This window comes from Talaromyces amestolkiae (assembly GCF_001896365.1).
Source record: "Talaromyces amestolkiae strain CIB chromosome Unknown scaffold23.1, whole genome shotgun sequence".
Lineage (NCBI taxonomy): Eukaryota > Fungi > Ascomycota > Eurotiomycetes > Eurotiales > Trichocomaceae > Talaromyces > Talaromyces amestolkiae.
Window position 1 is genome coordinate 428,784 of NW_024468059.1, and position 13,451 is coordinate 442,234.

General features: G+C 46.1%; 3 protein-coding genes across 3 annotated transcripts; 1 reads left to right on the top strand and 2 right to left on the bottom strand.

Moving 5' to 3' along the window:
* Positions 1 to 123: 123 nt before the first annotated feature.
* BHQ10_009301 (uncharacterized protein) lies at positions 124 to 6,377 on the bottom strand (the record flags this gene model as incomplete). Its single annotated transcript, XM_040882203.1, has 12 exons — positions 124 to 436; positions 511 to 860; positions 924 to 987; positions 1,043 to 1,607; positions 2,658 to 3,674; positions 3,730 to 3,928; positions 3,985 to 4,044; positions 4,104 to 4,351; positions 5,372 to 5,855; positions 5,913 to 5,969; positions 6,037 to 6,268; positions 6,334 to 6,377. The coding sequence occupies 12 exons, from the start codon at positions 6,375 to 6,377 to the stop codon at positions 124 to 126; spliced, it is 3,633 nt and encodes a 1,210-aa protein (XP_040737803.1).
* An 881-nt stretch (positions 6,378 to 7,258) lies between these two features.
* On the top strand, positions 7,259 to 10,466 carry BHQ10_009302 (uncharacterized protein; the record flags this gene model as incomplete). The annotated part of the gene is made up of 4 exons (XM_040882204.1): positions 7,259 to 7,285; positions 7,335 to 7,482; positions 7,565 to 9,214; positions 9,265 to 10,466. 4 exons carry the CDS (start codon positions 7,259 to 7,261, stop codon positions 10,464 to 10,466), a joined length of 3,027 nt encoding a protein of 1,008 aa, XP_040737804.1.
* A 799-nt stretch (positions 10,467 to 11,265) lies between these two features.
* On the bottom strand, positions 11,266 to 12,906 carry BHQ10_009303 (uncharacterized protein; the record flags this gene model as incomplete). Its single annotated transcript, XM_040882205.1, has 2 exons — positions 11,266 to 11,575; positions 11,657 to 12,906. 2 exons carry the CDS (start codon positions 12,904 to 12,906, stop codon positions 11,266 to 11,268), a joined length of 1,560 nt encoding a protein of 519 aa, XP_040737805.1.
* Between the last annotated feature and the right edge of the window lie 545 nt (positions 12,907 to 13,451).

Here is a 13,451-nt window from a genome sequence, read left to right on the forward strand (position 1 = left end):
TCATTATCTTTTCTTCGAGACGTGGTTATTTTAATTCAGGGCTAGTATACCTATGCAATCTCAAAGATTATTCAATTTGCTACTCTATGAAAACTAGGATTACTCTCTAATTGCAGCAAGTGATCACGACCAATCTCCTTCAAAATGTATCTTCTCACCCCTATTAATTTTGCCCAACAGTTCCTTGATCGTCCATGGCTTGTATGTATATCCCCGTGGAATATTTGTGGCTTCGAACGGCGCCCCAGAAATAAGATGATTGAGCACCTCCCCATAGTGCGCATATGTATACTTTTCAGAATCATACATGACCATCCAGTCGCCCAGGCTGATTTTGAATGACTCTTCATCCTCGCTATCAGCTGAATAGACTGGATTGCTCTGTTTTTGATGGTTCATGAATCCGCTTAGTTGCACACATGAAACGCGCTCGAATCTGCAATCATGCCCCAGGTGAGTATATCGTACCATACACAAGCTAGAAAAGAGGGAGAGGCGGGAGGCGCTTACCGAAGTTTATTATGTACCCTCGTCGCAATCGAAACATTCCCTTTCCCTCCAATCTGGAGACAAGTCGCGAGCGAAATCGCGTCCTCCATGGCCTGTGTCGCGCCGCTACCGGACGATGGTAGAAACGTATGCGCGCTATCGCCTACCTGCACAACCCTCCCGCCACCGGGAGAAACCCAGTTTGAGCGTGGATCGCGCCACATGATCTCCCAGTCGATTATGCCGTCGACAGGGGTGCTTTGGATTAGACGGTTGGCGACGTCCGGGAAGTTGGGGATGGTGGAGGTGAGGTTTAGTACAGTCGAGAGGGGGATGGGCTGGGACCACGATTCAAGGCCTTTGCCAGTGCTCTGGTAATGGGAGGTGATTAGTGTTTGTTTGGAAAATGTCGTGGGAAGTTAGAGGAGGTATACCTTGTGAGTCATTAGCCAACACATGATGTCCGAGTACCGCTGTACAAAGAAGGACATGTTGTCACTGTAAAGGGTCAGTTTTCCCCAATTGAGCTTAGAGGGCAAGACAGAGTACACACCCTCCCCAAATCTCAAGACAAGGCACATCCCCATCCAACAGCGGCCATCGATCTCTCACCTCCGGATCAGCCAAAGCCAACTCCACCGGAAACGAAGTTCTGAAAATCGACATTCCGCTAGAGTAAGCCTTGTCATCCTCCCCTGGATTAACGAGTTTATTGCTCTTTGTGCCAATACCATCCGCCGCAACAACCACGTCAGCCTCCATCTTCGCGCCACTTTCAAGCACAACGCCCGCTTTTTGTCGATCGAGATCCTCGAAATAATCCACTACTTTCGCACCAAAAATAACCTCTATACCCAGATTCCGGACCTGCGCTAGAAGAGCGGCAACGAACTTGGGGCGATGGTGCCTGTTGAACGGAATGAATTTTTCTGATCCGTCGTTGAGGGTCATAGTTGGTTTCCCAATGGGAACAGCCTCGGGGCCTGAGATGCGTTCGCCGTTGAGTTTGTGGTAGGCGATTAGGCCGGAGTAGTTGATGCGTTCGCATTCGGCGGCTAGATTGGGATAGTGGTTGTAGAGATGGGCGATTATGTTGCGGCCGATGGAGAAGAAGTCTCCTATATCAATTTTGGATTGTTTTAATWCTTTTTGTGTTTTGGGGGTTTGTGTGATATGGGAGGGGGGGTAGGTATACCTGCAGTACTTGGGGCTGGTGATCTTTCAATAACTCGCACATCATGGCCTTTGCGTCGACATTCGAGCGCTGTTGTCAAGCCTCCGACTCCAGCTCCGACGATTAGGCAGGAAATGCCTGTGGGTGGATGGAATTTGACATTTTCATTTGAAATGTTTGGGAGATCTCTGTCGAGATCGATGGTTTGATGGAGAGACATGGCAAGAATGGAGTAGCCCTAATACCGTACAGTAGACTGTTTCCAGTTGGAGAAATATGCTGTATACTCGACTTCAGCGGACGAGCAGTCAATGGGGTTATTTATATTCATTTTCTACAATGTTTCCCCCAATTCTGTAGTCATTTCATCTTTCACGAATTCGATCCTTCTTGCGAAGGTTTTTCATAGTTATTTCCATAACGGGCCTGTTCTGGCGGTACAACAAATCGCTTTTCGAGTTTCGCAAACATTGAACCAATCGGAAGGGATTCTTCGCTTCGTCGCAAGCTGGGGCTTTTTCGGTATCACTGGGTCCACTTACATATGTGCTTATTGCTTTGAATATGCCTGTGAGTCATTGTTGTTTAGTCAACTTACCTTAGTTAGGGCAGATGACTTCGTGGGAAAGCGAGTGGGACGGTTAAATTTAATGTATCCATGTGTGTCTAATTTGAAGGAAGTAATTTATACAAGTGTGTCACAAAATACAATGCAGGTACCACAAACCCAGATCCACCTCAATTATAATAACAGTGTATTGAGATGTATTAAGGTTCAAAACCTCATAAATTTATTAGATCAAATATAAGAATAACATTATTCAGATCTGATATTAATTTTCATTGTACTGGCTAGAGTTGGCTCCTCGACTAATATCACATCCAAAAGAATAAACCCCAGCTAGCTACACGGACACGTCAAATTAGATTGACATTCTGCATCAGCGAAAGTGCACGTTGCTAATTTTCCCTCTATTATTCCCAATTTGAAAACCAGAATTAGTTCCCTGAAAGACAACGCTGTTGTTGTAAGTCGTGGTAGATTCGATAACCTTTATCACAGTCTTGCTAAGCATATTATCCTGGCCGTCAGCGGCCTCTTTCAGCAGCGACAGAGCGTTTTCGGCCTTGTTCATCTCGGAAACTTCTTCGTCGCAAAGCTTTTGCTGCATTTCTTCAACCGCTGGGAAGAGATTGACCAAGTCATTCACCGAGTCGCTGATATCCTCAATTAGTCGCGTGAAGTTCTTGTCTTCGTAGAGGATCAATTCCGTCTGCTCATCTTCTGATTGTTCTTCCTTGCCCTGCCTTGTTTTGACTATTGTATCCATTTTCTGATGAAGCGATGCGGCTGCTTCATCTAATTCCTTAGCAGGATCTAACACACCACCAGACGACAAAGAGGGATTACGTTTTTTTATCCGACTTGAAGTCCTCTCGGCGTCATCGAAACTCTCCATAATCCTGCCCAAAAGCTCCTTTACCATGGGAAGATCTTCATCGGAAATCTTCACATGCCGGAGAGTCTGCACATTATTCAGATCCTTCAATCCGACAGCTTGACTCCAACGCGTCAGTCGCAGCCGGACAACGCCCAGCTTCAATATGCTGTCCTGAAAGCTCTTTCTACCAAAGTTCTGACTCATTTGGATAGATCCGAAATAGCCCACGATACTGTCGAGCATTCGAGATTGTTGCGCCATTTCTTGTAATGTTTCCTGTTGCATGTTTGTCATATTGTTTTGCTTTAATGCAAGGTCCTGGTTCTGTTCAATGATGGTATTGGTGTTAGATTCAATACTCCTCGTCCGCTCGTCGATGAGATTTGCATTTGACACAAGGAATTGGATATTCCCGTTCATGCTCTGGACAACCTCATCTAGAATTTGGACGGTTCTTAGAGTAGTCAGACCAACCGCCTGACTCAGCTCATTAATGGCCTCTTCAAGAACAGTAGTAGCCCCAGTCAGCTCCCCGTCAGATCCGCTCAATAAATTATCGAACCATTTCTCTAGTCCAAACTATTAGCCATGCTGAGTATACGACATACCCCTAAGACGACTCACTCATCCGTTTTTCTGTGCTATACTTTTGCGCAATCGCACAAATTTTCAAAATGCTTGAAAACACGCGCGACACACACCGCTGAAACTGTGGTAGATCCGGCAGTTTTTGGTCAATGATAGACAGTCTGTCCCAAAATCGGTGCGTGAACTCGAAGAAGCCCATGATTTTGTCGTAATCGGCCGAGACATCAGCGAATGACTACATGTGTCAAGAGGAAGATCGACTGTTTCTCTTTGGGGGAGTGCCTTTCATACCTGCATGACCTGTCCAAAGGCTGAGAATATCAAACTTGCCGGCATGGCGGGCGGGAACGCCTAGAGAAACAAGCCCAGTTTAGCCCTGTATGCTATACTTATAGGTATCTCAAACTCACCGAAGCCGCATTTCCAACGGTCTGTATCGTATTGACAACGGTCTGGATCAACCAGAGATTATTCTTGAATGCCGTCCGCACTTTCGACACTTTACTCTTGTCATCGCGAAAATTCTTGAACTTGTTCGAAAGCTCTTCGGTGGCCCCCATGACTTCTTCCGTGCTTCCGAATTGTCGGGCAAGGAGGAGGCTTTTCCCTGTTGTCTTTTCGTAGTCTTGTATCGCTGCCTGCCATAACTGGGCCAGGTCTGATGCTGGTTGAGTAGTCATGGTTTTTGGAGACAAATATAGATTTGTGGTAGATCTAGATGCTTTCAATTTTGAGATTTCTGCTCAGAAATAAGTTACTCAAATTTTGTGACGTGGTTGATTCTTCTCAGAACTTGTTTTTAGGGTTATAGGTGAACATACGTATGTGTCTGTACTGTGGCATCCATAAGTTGACAAAACCACTCGACAAATATATGCCCAGCTATTTCCCTATTTGTTTTGTATTTTTTCTTTTTTTCTACTTTAATTACAAGTCCCGCATCATACTTGTGGTTTCCGACTTCCACCCATGGCAAAATGGTGGCGTGGCTGAAGGAGCTGTACTATCTGTCCGCGCGCAATCCCCCATGTATCTCGGTCAGGCTTCACTAAACGAAACCTTATCCAATGGGAAAAGTCGCACGTACGTTTGAGTAATTTTATGCTGGACTCTGAGCGGTTTGTGATCTGCAAATGGCAGGGTTTCTCTGGAACATGCACGTCGCCGGAATTGAGGGGTATTTTCATATCTGCCTATTATTCCCGGGGCCTTCATACTCTGGATGACTGGCGGGCTATGTTTTATGATGAGCGCAAATTTATTTGTTTGCAATTGACAGTTTCGAAATCCCCTCACAGATCCCCCCTGCATGCTATACCGCGAAGTTGAACAAAGGATTTTTCGAAGTCGGAGTTATATAGTACACTCAAAAACTCGTCTCTGCCCTTCTACGTTATCTAATTAAAGTCTGTGGAAACTATAAAGCACGTTCTTCAAGGGTAATGTTTAACTAATTAGTTACTCTTGACTTCCACATTAGGAGTTGGTCGATTGTAAGCAACTGCCGATGATAAAACAAGAGAGATCGACAATGACTCAGGAACATTGAAGCTGATGTCCCATTCTAATTACCTTGCACCGAAGGTGAATCCAGTCTGGTTACCCGTATTTTGTCCAAGCTGGTAACCATAGTTGGTTGACCCCGAAAAAGAGGCATTGGAGATATTGTTCGTCGTACCTTTCTCCTCGGGCTCAGGGAGATCGTCCACCCAATCCACGAGAACCCTAGACACATTCTTAAAATCCTTATCCTTCTCGCTCCCAAACCGGCTCATTTGGTGGTGGTTCCCCTTCAGCATAGTAGGATCAGAAGAATCTCCCGGTAACTTTGCAACAGCTTCTTCCACGACTTCAATCTCATCCCCCTGGTCATTATTGATACTCACGGGGGAACCTTCATAAAAGCTCTCCACGTTGACGGGATTTGCTTGGATGAATTGAGCGAATGCTTCTGGAATTGCCAAAACATGTTTCGACAGAGCCTGCAGGTCGGCGTCACTCGGGACATCTTTCTGAGCCAGTTGGAAATATTTCTTTGCCTCGGACAATGTTCCATGCTGGTAGTGCGGTGTTCCAAGTAGTACAAGACCCGCTGCACAGGTGACAAGCTGTCTCTTCTTCTCGTTCTTGCTCGCTCTCATAAGGGCCTGAATAATACGCGGCTCTGCGGTCAGATTATGTTCTTAGATTGTAATGTCCAGTAAAAGGAAGAGGCTTACGTTTTCGACGACCAATCCCCCAAGACAATGTGCGATGAAGATCAATGGTCGCTCAGCCTGCATTATGAGCACCCGGCACTGTTAGTGCAAATGTATATTTTCTCGTGCATTGGATCATCCTAACCTTTTCGGCTCGTCGCTCATCCAACAGCGAATTCACTAAATCATCCGAGTTACTAGAGATCAAGTCACGCTTGTTCCAAAATACATCCAGGGTTGGATCTTCGTCATATTCAAAGACCAAGATGCGTGCCTTGGGAATCTGTGTCGCGAGAAGCTTTTCGGGCCAAAAGATGGAGCTGTCAGCGGATGTCCAGTCTTTTTGGTCTACTTTCAAACCAGGGACAAGAACGATGCTGTATTGCTCAATCGTTAGTCTGTGGGATTCATACTCTATAAAACAGGTTGGAGACTATCTTACTCTACCCGGGCGTCTGAAGGATCCTTGACGATATTGATAGACATAGCGAAGAACTTTTGAATTTCGTGGATGCTATCTCTATAAATTGGCGCGTAAGGTCCAAAATCCTCACTAAATAATCTTTGAAATACAGATGAGCACTGCTAAGATCGTATCGACTGAGTCATTGAGAAAGAACTCCGATTTAAAAGGTCATCTATATTGCTTTTTTTTTTTCTTTTGCAACACTCCAGCTTCCGCTTTATACAGAGAAGATTTGGCATTCTATTGAGACATGACCGTTGTAATTCAGATGCAAGACATGACCGATAAACTTGATGAATTATCATTGCGAATAGCTCGCACGATACGACATCTGATACGCTAGGCTATTTTTGGCCATGTTTTCCGAGCTTGAAGACAGGGGCAGAAGTTAAGAATGCTATGTGGGTAGTTCTACACTAATGCAGATTTCCGAGAAAGTGATACTCCGTAGAACATCCTCGTAATCCGAGTCTATCAGCCGTCTCATCAATTTAGGGAGGAGGAATGAAAAAGGATCTCCATTGGTAGCGGGCTGTGAGAGATCGGCTCAATTGAGATGTGGCTGGCGAACACTCACGGGAAGTCTGCGTACTGTAAGGGTATGTCATGCTTGGTTGGACAACAATAGATGTGGTCATAACACGAGGCGTTGCTTTCACAAGCTGAACAGCGGTGGGATGTAGAAGCATAGGAGAGGTTTCATGCGTGTCATCGCTTAAGAGCTGAATTGAGAATGCAGTTCGGACCGGGGACTGTCCCCCCGCTAGCTTTTGGTAGATATTCCCATATTCCCTTACCATGAAGAGATCGATCAGCTTCGGGGGAGGAGACAATTCACTCGTTCTCCCACCATACACGTCTCGCAATAGAATATCGACAGTTCGAAACAGTTTTTGCCATAATGAAACGACTCGGAGTAATGGCAGATGTCAGTAAGAAGTGTTCTAATAGAACATTATGGTGACTAACTCGAGTAGAAGCCGAAGCCAGCGGCTTTCGCGGACTTCTCTCAATCCGAGAACAAAGGACTTCAGATGGGTCAGAATTATGGCAACCTGGAGGCCTCATTCTACAGCGACTCTATCCAAGGAATTAACATTGCGGCAGGAGCCTCCATATATATGGGTATGAAAAACGCGAAAGACTTTTACGACCCTTGCCATCAAAATCGATCAACTGCGGCTAACAGACATAAATGAGATTTTAGGTGAGAAGAAGACTGTTGAAGGTAAGCTACTCGACATCCTTGTTGCAGGCGATGGCAGGGATAGATGCGACATCAGCCGACCAGAACCGGGAACGTGCGAATGGATCTTCGAGCACGAGGCGTTTCGTCATTGGATTGCGACGGACTCTGCGACACACACGCCGTTGTACATTCAGGGGATTCCCGGAAGCGGTAAAAGCGTGTTATTGAAATTCCTCACCAAAGAGCTTGAAAAACGGATGCGCGTCAGGACACTATCTGCATCTTCTCCGGTCCAGGAAGCGCTGCCCGTGGAGTTGGGTGTCCTGGGGAAGACCATTGCGGTGGTATGTTTCTGTGACGATAAAAACGAAATGCGACAGAAGCCGACATGGATTCTGAGGACTCTTCTATACAAAATATTTCAACAGAAGCGGAGTTTGGCCAAGTATGCGTTGAATCATTTACAGAACGCTGAAGACCTTGACAGCCCGGGAGCAGATCCGGATGAATTCCATTCGGTCGAAATCTTGCAGAAGATTCTCGAAGATATAGCTCTAGACCCAGACCTAGAGGTTCTTTACTTCATCATCGATGGCTTAGATCAGTGTGGGCCTCATCTTCCCGCAGTTGTGCGTCTTATCAGTGAGGTTTCCACAAGAGTCAATAGAGAAGCCATTTCACGAGGAGCAAATTTTAGCCTGCGCTGTATCATTTCTGATCGAGGCAGTAAGATTATCCGCGACAAATTGCTTCCCCAGTACATCATCGACATTCCCAAGAATAACAAGCATGATATTGACAAAGTCACGGAAAAGAAAATCAAAGATATCCAAGACTATCGAGAGTTCTCCGATGATGTTCTCAAGTCCACCACAGACGTACTGAAAGAAAGTTGTAAAGGCATGTTCAAGTGGCTTTCATTAGTCTTGGAGGACCTGAGCACTTGGGACGGTACCTGGACCGAGATAAAAGTCAAGGAGAGATTACACAGCATCCCTTCAGATGTAGCGGCATACTACAAAAAGATGCTGGAACGGCAGCATCAAGATTCTGTCGTCACACTGCGCACATTGTTAATGTGGGTATACTTCGCATGCCGACCGCTTACACTGCAAGAATTGAATGCTGTATCGACTCTGGAAGAGAAAAAGACATATACTGGCGGGGCGAGGACCGATGAAGAGAATGACGTGTTGCAGCGTCGCATTGAAAACAATTGGAGTGCACTATTTCTAATCCACGACGGCACAGTTCACTTGAGTCACCAATCGGTCAAGGATTTCTTGTCAGAGGTCTTTAGTGATGCGGGTGAGAAAAAGTATGAAGGATATGGGATGTGTAAGTCAGAGGCACATCGACAAATGGCAGCTGCTTGCTTGACGTATCTCCAGATCCCCAATGTCAATGAGCGTGAAGTTCCCAAGCCTCCTGTCGATAATAAAGGTATGATAGATGAGACGCAGCTTAAAATCGTGAAAGAGAACTTCCTTGAAGGCTTCCCATTCTTACAGTATGCTGTCGAGTCTTTGGGTCACCACCTCCGAGAGAGCCAAATTCAAGACGAAACGGATGTCCCAGGCATGAAGGAATTCTTCAGCGCGAACTCGGCAGCATTATTGAGCTGGGTCCGCTCATATGATCTCTTGAAGCGATGGACAAGTGGAAAATGTGAGTTTTGTTGTCTATGTCTTGAAATTCATAAGATGACTTATTATCAGATTCCGGATTCTCCACCAGTACGAGCTTGCTGTTCGTGGCGGCACGACTCAATCTTCCCTGGCTAGCCAACCGCGCAACAACATGGAAATCTATTGGGTCTCTTCCCGTTGATGTGCGTGCTCCGGATATGTCCGGCTGGAGTGCTATACATCTCGCTGCTGATTCAGAGGCAACGGACATGGTAGCTTGGCTACTGGAGAACAATGCATACGTGCATGCTGAAACAATGGGATACGCACATCCGGGTCGTACGGCACTACATTTTGCTGCTTCCAAACGATCTGATGCTGGGCCTCAGATGGTTCAAAAGCTGCTTGATGGGGGTGCAAAAGCGACAGCACAAACGAGGCAAGGTGGAAATACGCCTCTTCACTATGCTGTCGATGGTCGCTCTGTTGCAACTGTACAGGCCTTGCTAGCAGCTGGCGCCGATGCAAACACCACAAACGGCTCTGGCATTACCCCTCTTCACAAGGCAGTCGCTATTCCTGGACTGGAGGAGGTTGTGGAGGCACTGCTCAAAGGTGGAGCAGACCCGAACAAGAAGACCAGCATTGGTACAGTGTCTGCAGTTCGGGCGTTGTCAAATCTGAAAGTCTCTCGGAATATGTGGCAAGATACTTCTGATGCTAGTGTCTCGCAGAGCCCGCTACATATCGCAGTAAATGCAAAGGATGGAGAACGGATTGTCGATATTCTCCTTAAACAAGGCGGAGCCGATCCAAACTGTCGAGATGGTGCTGGACGGACTGCACTCCATGTTGCAGTGGCGAGGACGAATGCTGAGGCAATCACACAGCTACTGATCGATTCTAATAGTGACGTTAATGCGCAGGATATGGACGGCAAAACACCCTTACTTGTATTTCTTACGGCGGCAGCACTGCAAACAGAACATCAGTCGCAGCTTACATCGGAACTTGACATCCAGGGGTCACGGGAACGACTTCTCGATATTCTGCTATCGGCAGGAGCAGACCCGTCAGTCGAGGCAAAAGACAAAAAGTCACCGATTAATTTTGCCACAGAAGCAAAATTGCAATGGGCGATCAAAAAGTTGGAACAAAAGCTCCAAAGGACTGGAAATCGGAATCATGACTCCAAGCAACAGCCTGAACCTGCCAATGGCGAAATTAATGCGAAAAAGGGCTTTCTAGACACCCAAGCGTCCCGATGGATACCCAAGAGATCTTGGTCATGATGGGTCACATCGACATACCGCCAATGCCAATTTTAGGAATTAGGTCAAATATTCAAGACCGATAATTTGTAGGTATTAGGCCGATAAAGACTTATTCCTATTGCTATCCTTCTACAAGTGCTGTTGTATGAGAAATTGATCCGATAGGTTTACATACAGTCTTAATTTTCATACTACGAAGTCTGAATCGTATACTGTAAGAAATCTGCTTGTATTCATATTTCCATTAAAAAATGGCCTGTAGGTTGACACGTTTTGTAACACCGGGTTGGATCCGATATTGTAAGGAGGGTTACGAGACAGTAGGTAGTGGAGTTCACCTTACAGCGGAAATAAAAAAGCAAATCTGAGAAAAAATTCTTCGCTGGCTAGCAATACCGAGATGCTGAGGATCTGTTATTTCAATCCTGTCGATCAAAGAGTCTAAACTCAGGCTACTTGGCAGTAAATCCAGGAAGGGAACGCCGGCTTTGGAAATTCGATACATCCACGACCAAAAATCGGCAGCAAGCATGCTATCCGTAGGTGGATAGTGGTTGATGTGAATCTAGCTTCATAGCGACAAGGATAAGATTACAAATTTTCTTGGCAAGATCCCATGGGACTTGCAGAGGTCTAACAATGCCCATAGAACCTTGTCCATGGGAAATTCCCATGCCCGGGCTGGGACTCAAATTCAGAGCTTTTGATTACGTGTATTCGTAATACCTACAGGCCTCTGCCAAGTTTCCCACCCTAGAATTAGGTATCGTAAGTTCATAGCGAGCTTACTGTCCGTCGTATTGGAGGTAATGGGGGGTCAATACTTGCCAAACCATTCCCAAGTGTCCTCCCCAATATGAATCCCAAATCGACTCTCAGGCGCAAAGCCATATGAATTCCAATAATTGTACCTGGGATCCCTACCCTCTGTTAAACTGAGCACGAACTCTTTGATCCAGGGAAGTAACTTGGGGTAAAGAAACCGAGAATATCGGACCTCATGAGGGGCCTCATCGGGTGCCATGCCAATGGGCACGCCCTTAGCCAAGAGCCATCTTATAGTAGTTGGATTATGAGCCATAATCGCCTGCGCCATAGCCTCTCTGCCGGGAGTCCAGTGGTCACATCTACAATCAGAAGTTGGTTTATGAAGGTCTACCAGGCCTTGCTGAATTAGGAAACGCATTAAATGGAGTTGGCTTCCATACGTGGCAGCGTAAAACACGAGGTTCGGGTTGCCTCCATACTCAATGAATATGGAGACGCTTTCTGTATGACCGTATTGTGCAGCCGTTTCGATAGGAGTGAAGCATTTTGCATCTCCTCTCTCCATTATTTCAGTTGAAGAACCGGCATTTAGTAGAAGTCTGATCATGGCAGTCCGGTTATGAGCAGCAGCAATGTGCAGAGCCGTACCGTGCAATCGTCGCGGCAGGAGGTATCTTGGGGCAAAATTAATATCTGTCCCTGCCTCGAGAAGTCGATGCACGATATTTCTCCTGTCGTGGCGAACAGCTTCAATGAGCATTTGGCTCTTGAATTTGCCTATCTTGTCGAGATCGAGATCCGCGGCATCAAAGAGCATGTCTAGTATCCGTTCGTGTCCACTACGCGTAGCAGCTAGGATTGCTCTATAGTATTCTGGGCGGAATTTTGGCCATATGTTATACTCTGGCTGCAAAAAGAGTTGCACAATGTCTTCATGCCCGGAAAGTACCGCCGCACGCAATGGACTCCCGTCAGGACTTCGATCTACGTGACGTGACCAAAGATAGACATGGTGGATATCACTGCAATGATCAAAATCATTTTTCGTCATAGCAACAATTCGGAGAGCGTCTGCACCGTTACTGAGAAGATACTGGACAATTTCCATATGTCCCCATGCTGCGGCTAAGTGCAGCGGACGTCCGAAATATTCGCTTTTTTTATTCACTCCGACAGACTCGCCAAACTCCTTGAAAAGGTAGATCGTAAGAGGCAGATCCCCCATAATGATTGCTCCAGAAACGAGGTTCTGTCGCTGCGTTTTCTCGCCTTTGATAGTGTCGTCTTTGTAGAGGTCGTGATACTCGGGATTTCCAGACTGCGCGGCTGCTAGGGCTATTTTCTTCCTAATTCTCACAGCCTGATCATTATTTGCCCTAGTCAACTCAGCTAGTCGTGTGGAAACGTAGGAGATGGCGAGAAAGGTGCGTGTTCGGCACCTAGCGACAGAGTACGAGCCGGACAGAAGAATCCTGGCTCGAAGACTAGCAGACATTTCTGCATAACGGTTGTAATGTTGGGATCTCAAGCTTTTACGCATGTAGTCAGGCGATGAGACTATGTATGTAATGATATCGTTGAACATCTTACTGACTACCCGTAGCCGTACTGCTTTGAGTAGTCCGATGGAGTTTGCCAAGTGCTCCAAGATCATGAGAATCAGCTCACGCGGGAGATCTCCGAGTTTCATAGTTGATATGCGGGATCTACAATTTTCTTTCTTGTGTGTAGCTACCAGTCTCGTGGCCAGGCAAGAAGCATGATGAAGGGAGAATGGCAGCTATAGTCTTCGTGAAGTGTTCAGCCCTTCCGCCAAGGGGCTAAATTAGGCTGCAACGCGATGGTATGCCTAGATACCATCAAGGGATCTATTTTTTCACACACCTAGAATTAGTGCTCGTCATATCACTGTTATGGGGAAGATTGTGCCAATAAGCTGTTCTTGCGATGGTTTTTCATAATCGTTTCCATAATAGCGCCTGTTCTAGCGATACATAAATCGCTTTTTAAGTTTCGCTATCATTGAACCAATCCGAAAAGATTCTTTGCTTTATTGTAAGCTGAGGGCTATTTTAGTATCACTGGGTCTAGGTACATATGTGCTTAACTTACTGCTTAGAAATATGCCTGTGAGTCATCGATGGTTAGTCAACTTGCCTTGGTTTAGGGCTAGGCACGGAGCTAACGATTTAGGATCCACATCTCCGCCAGACCTCGATGCGAACAGTTGGTACG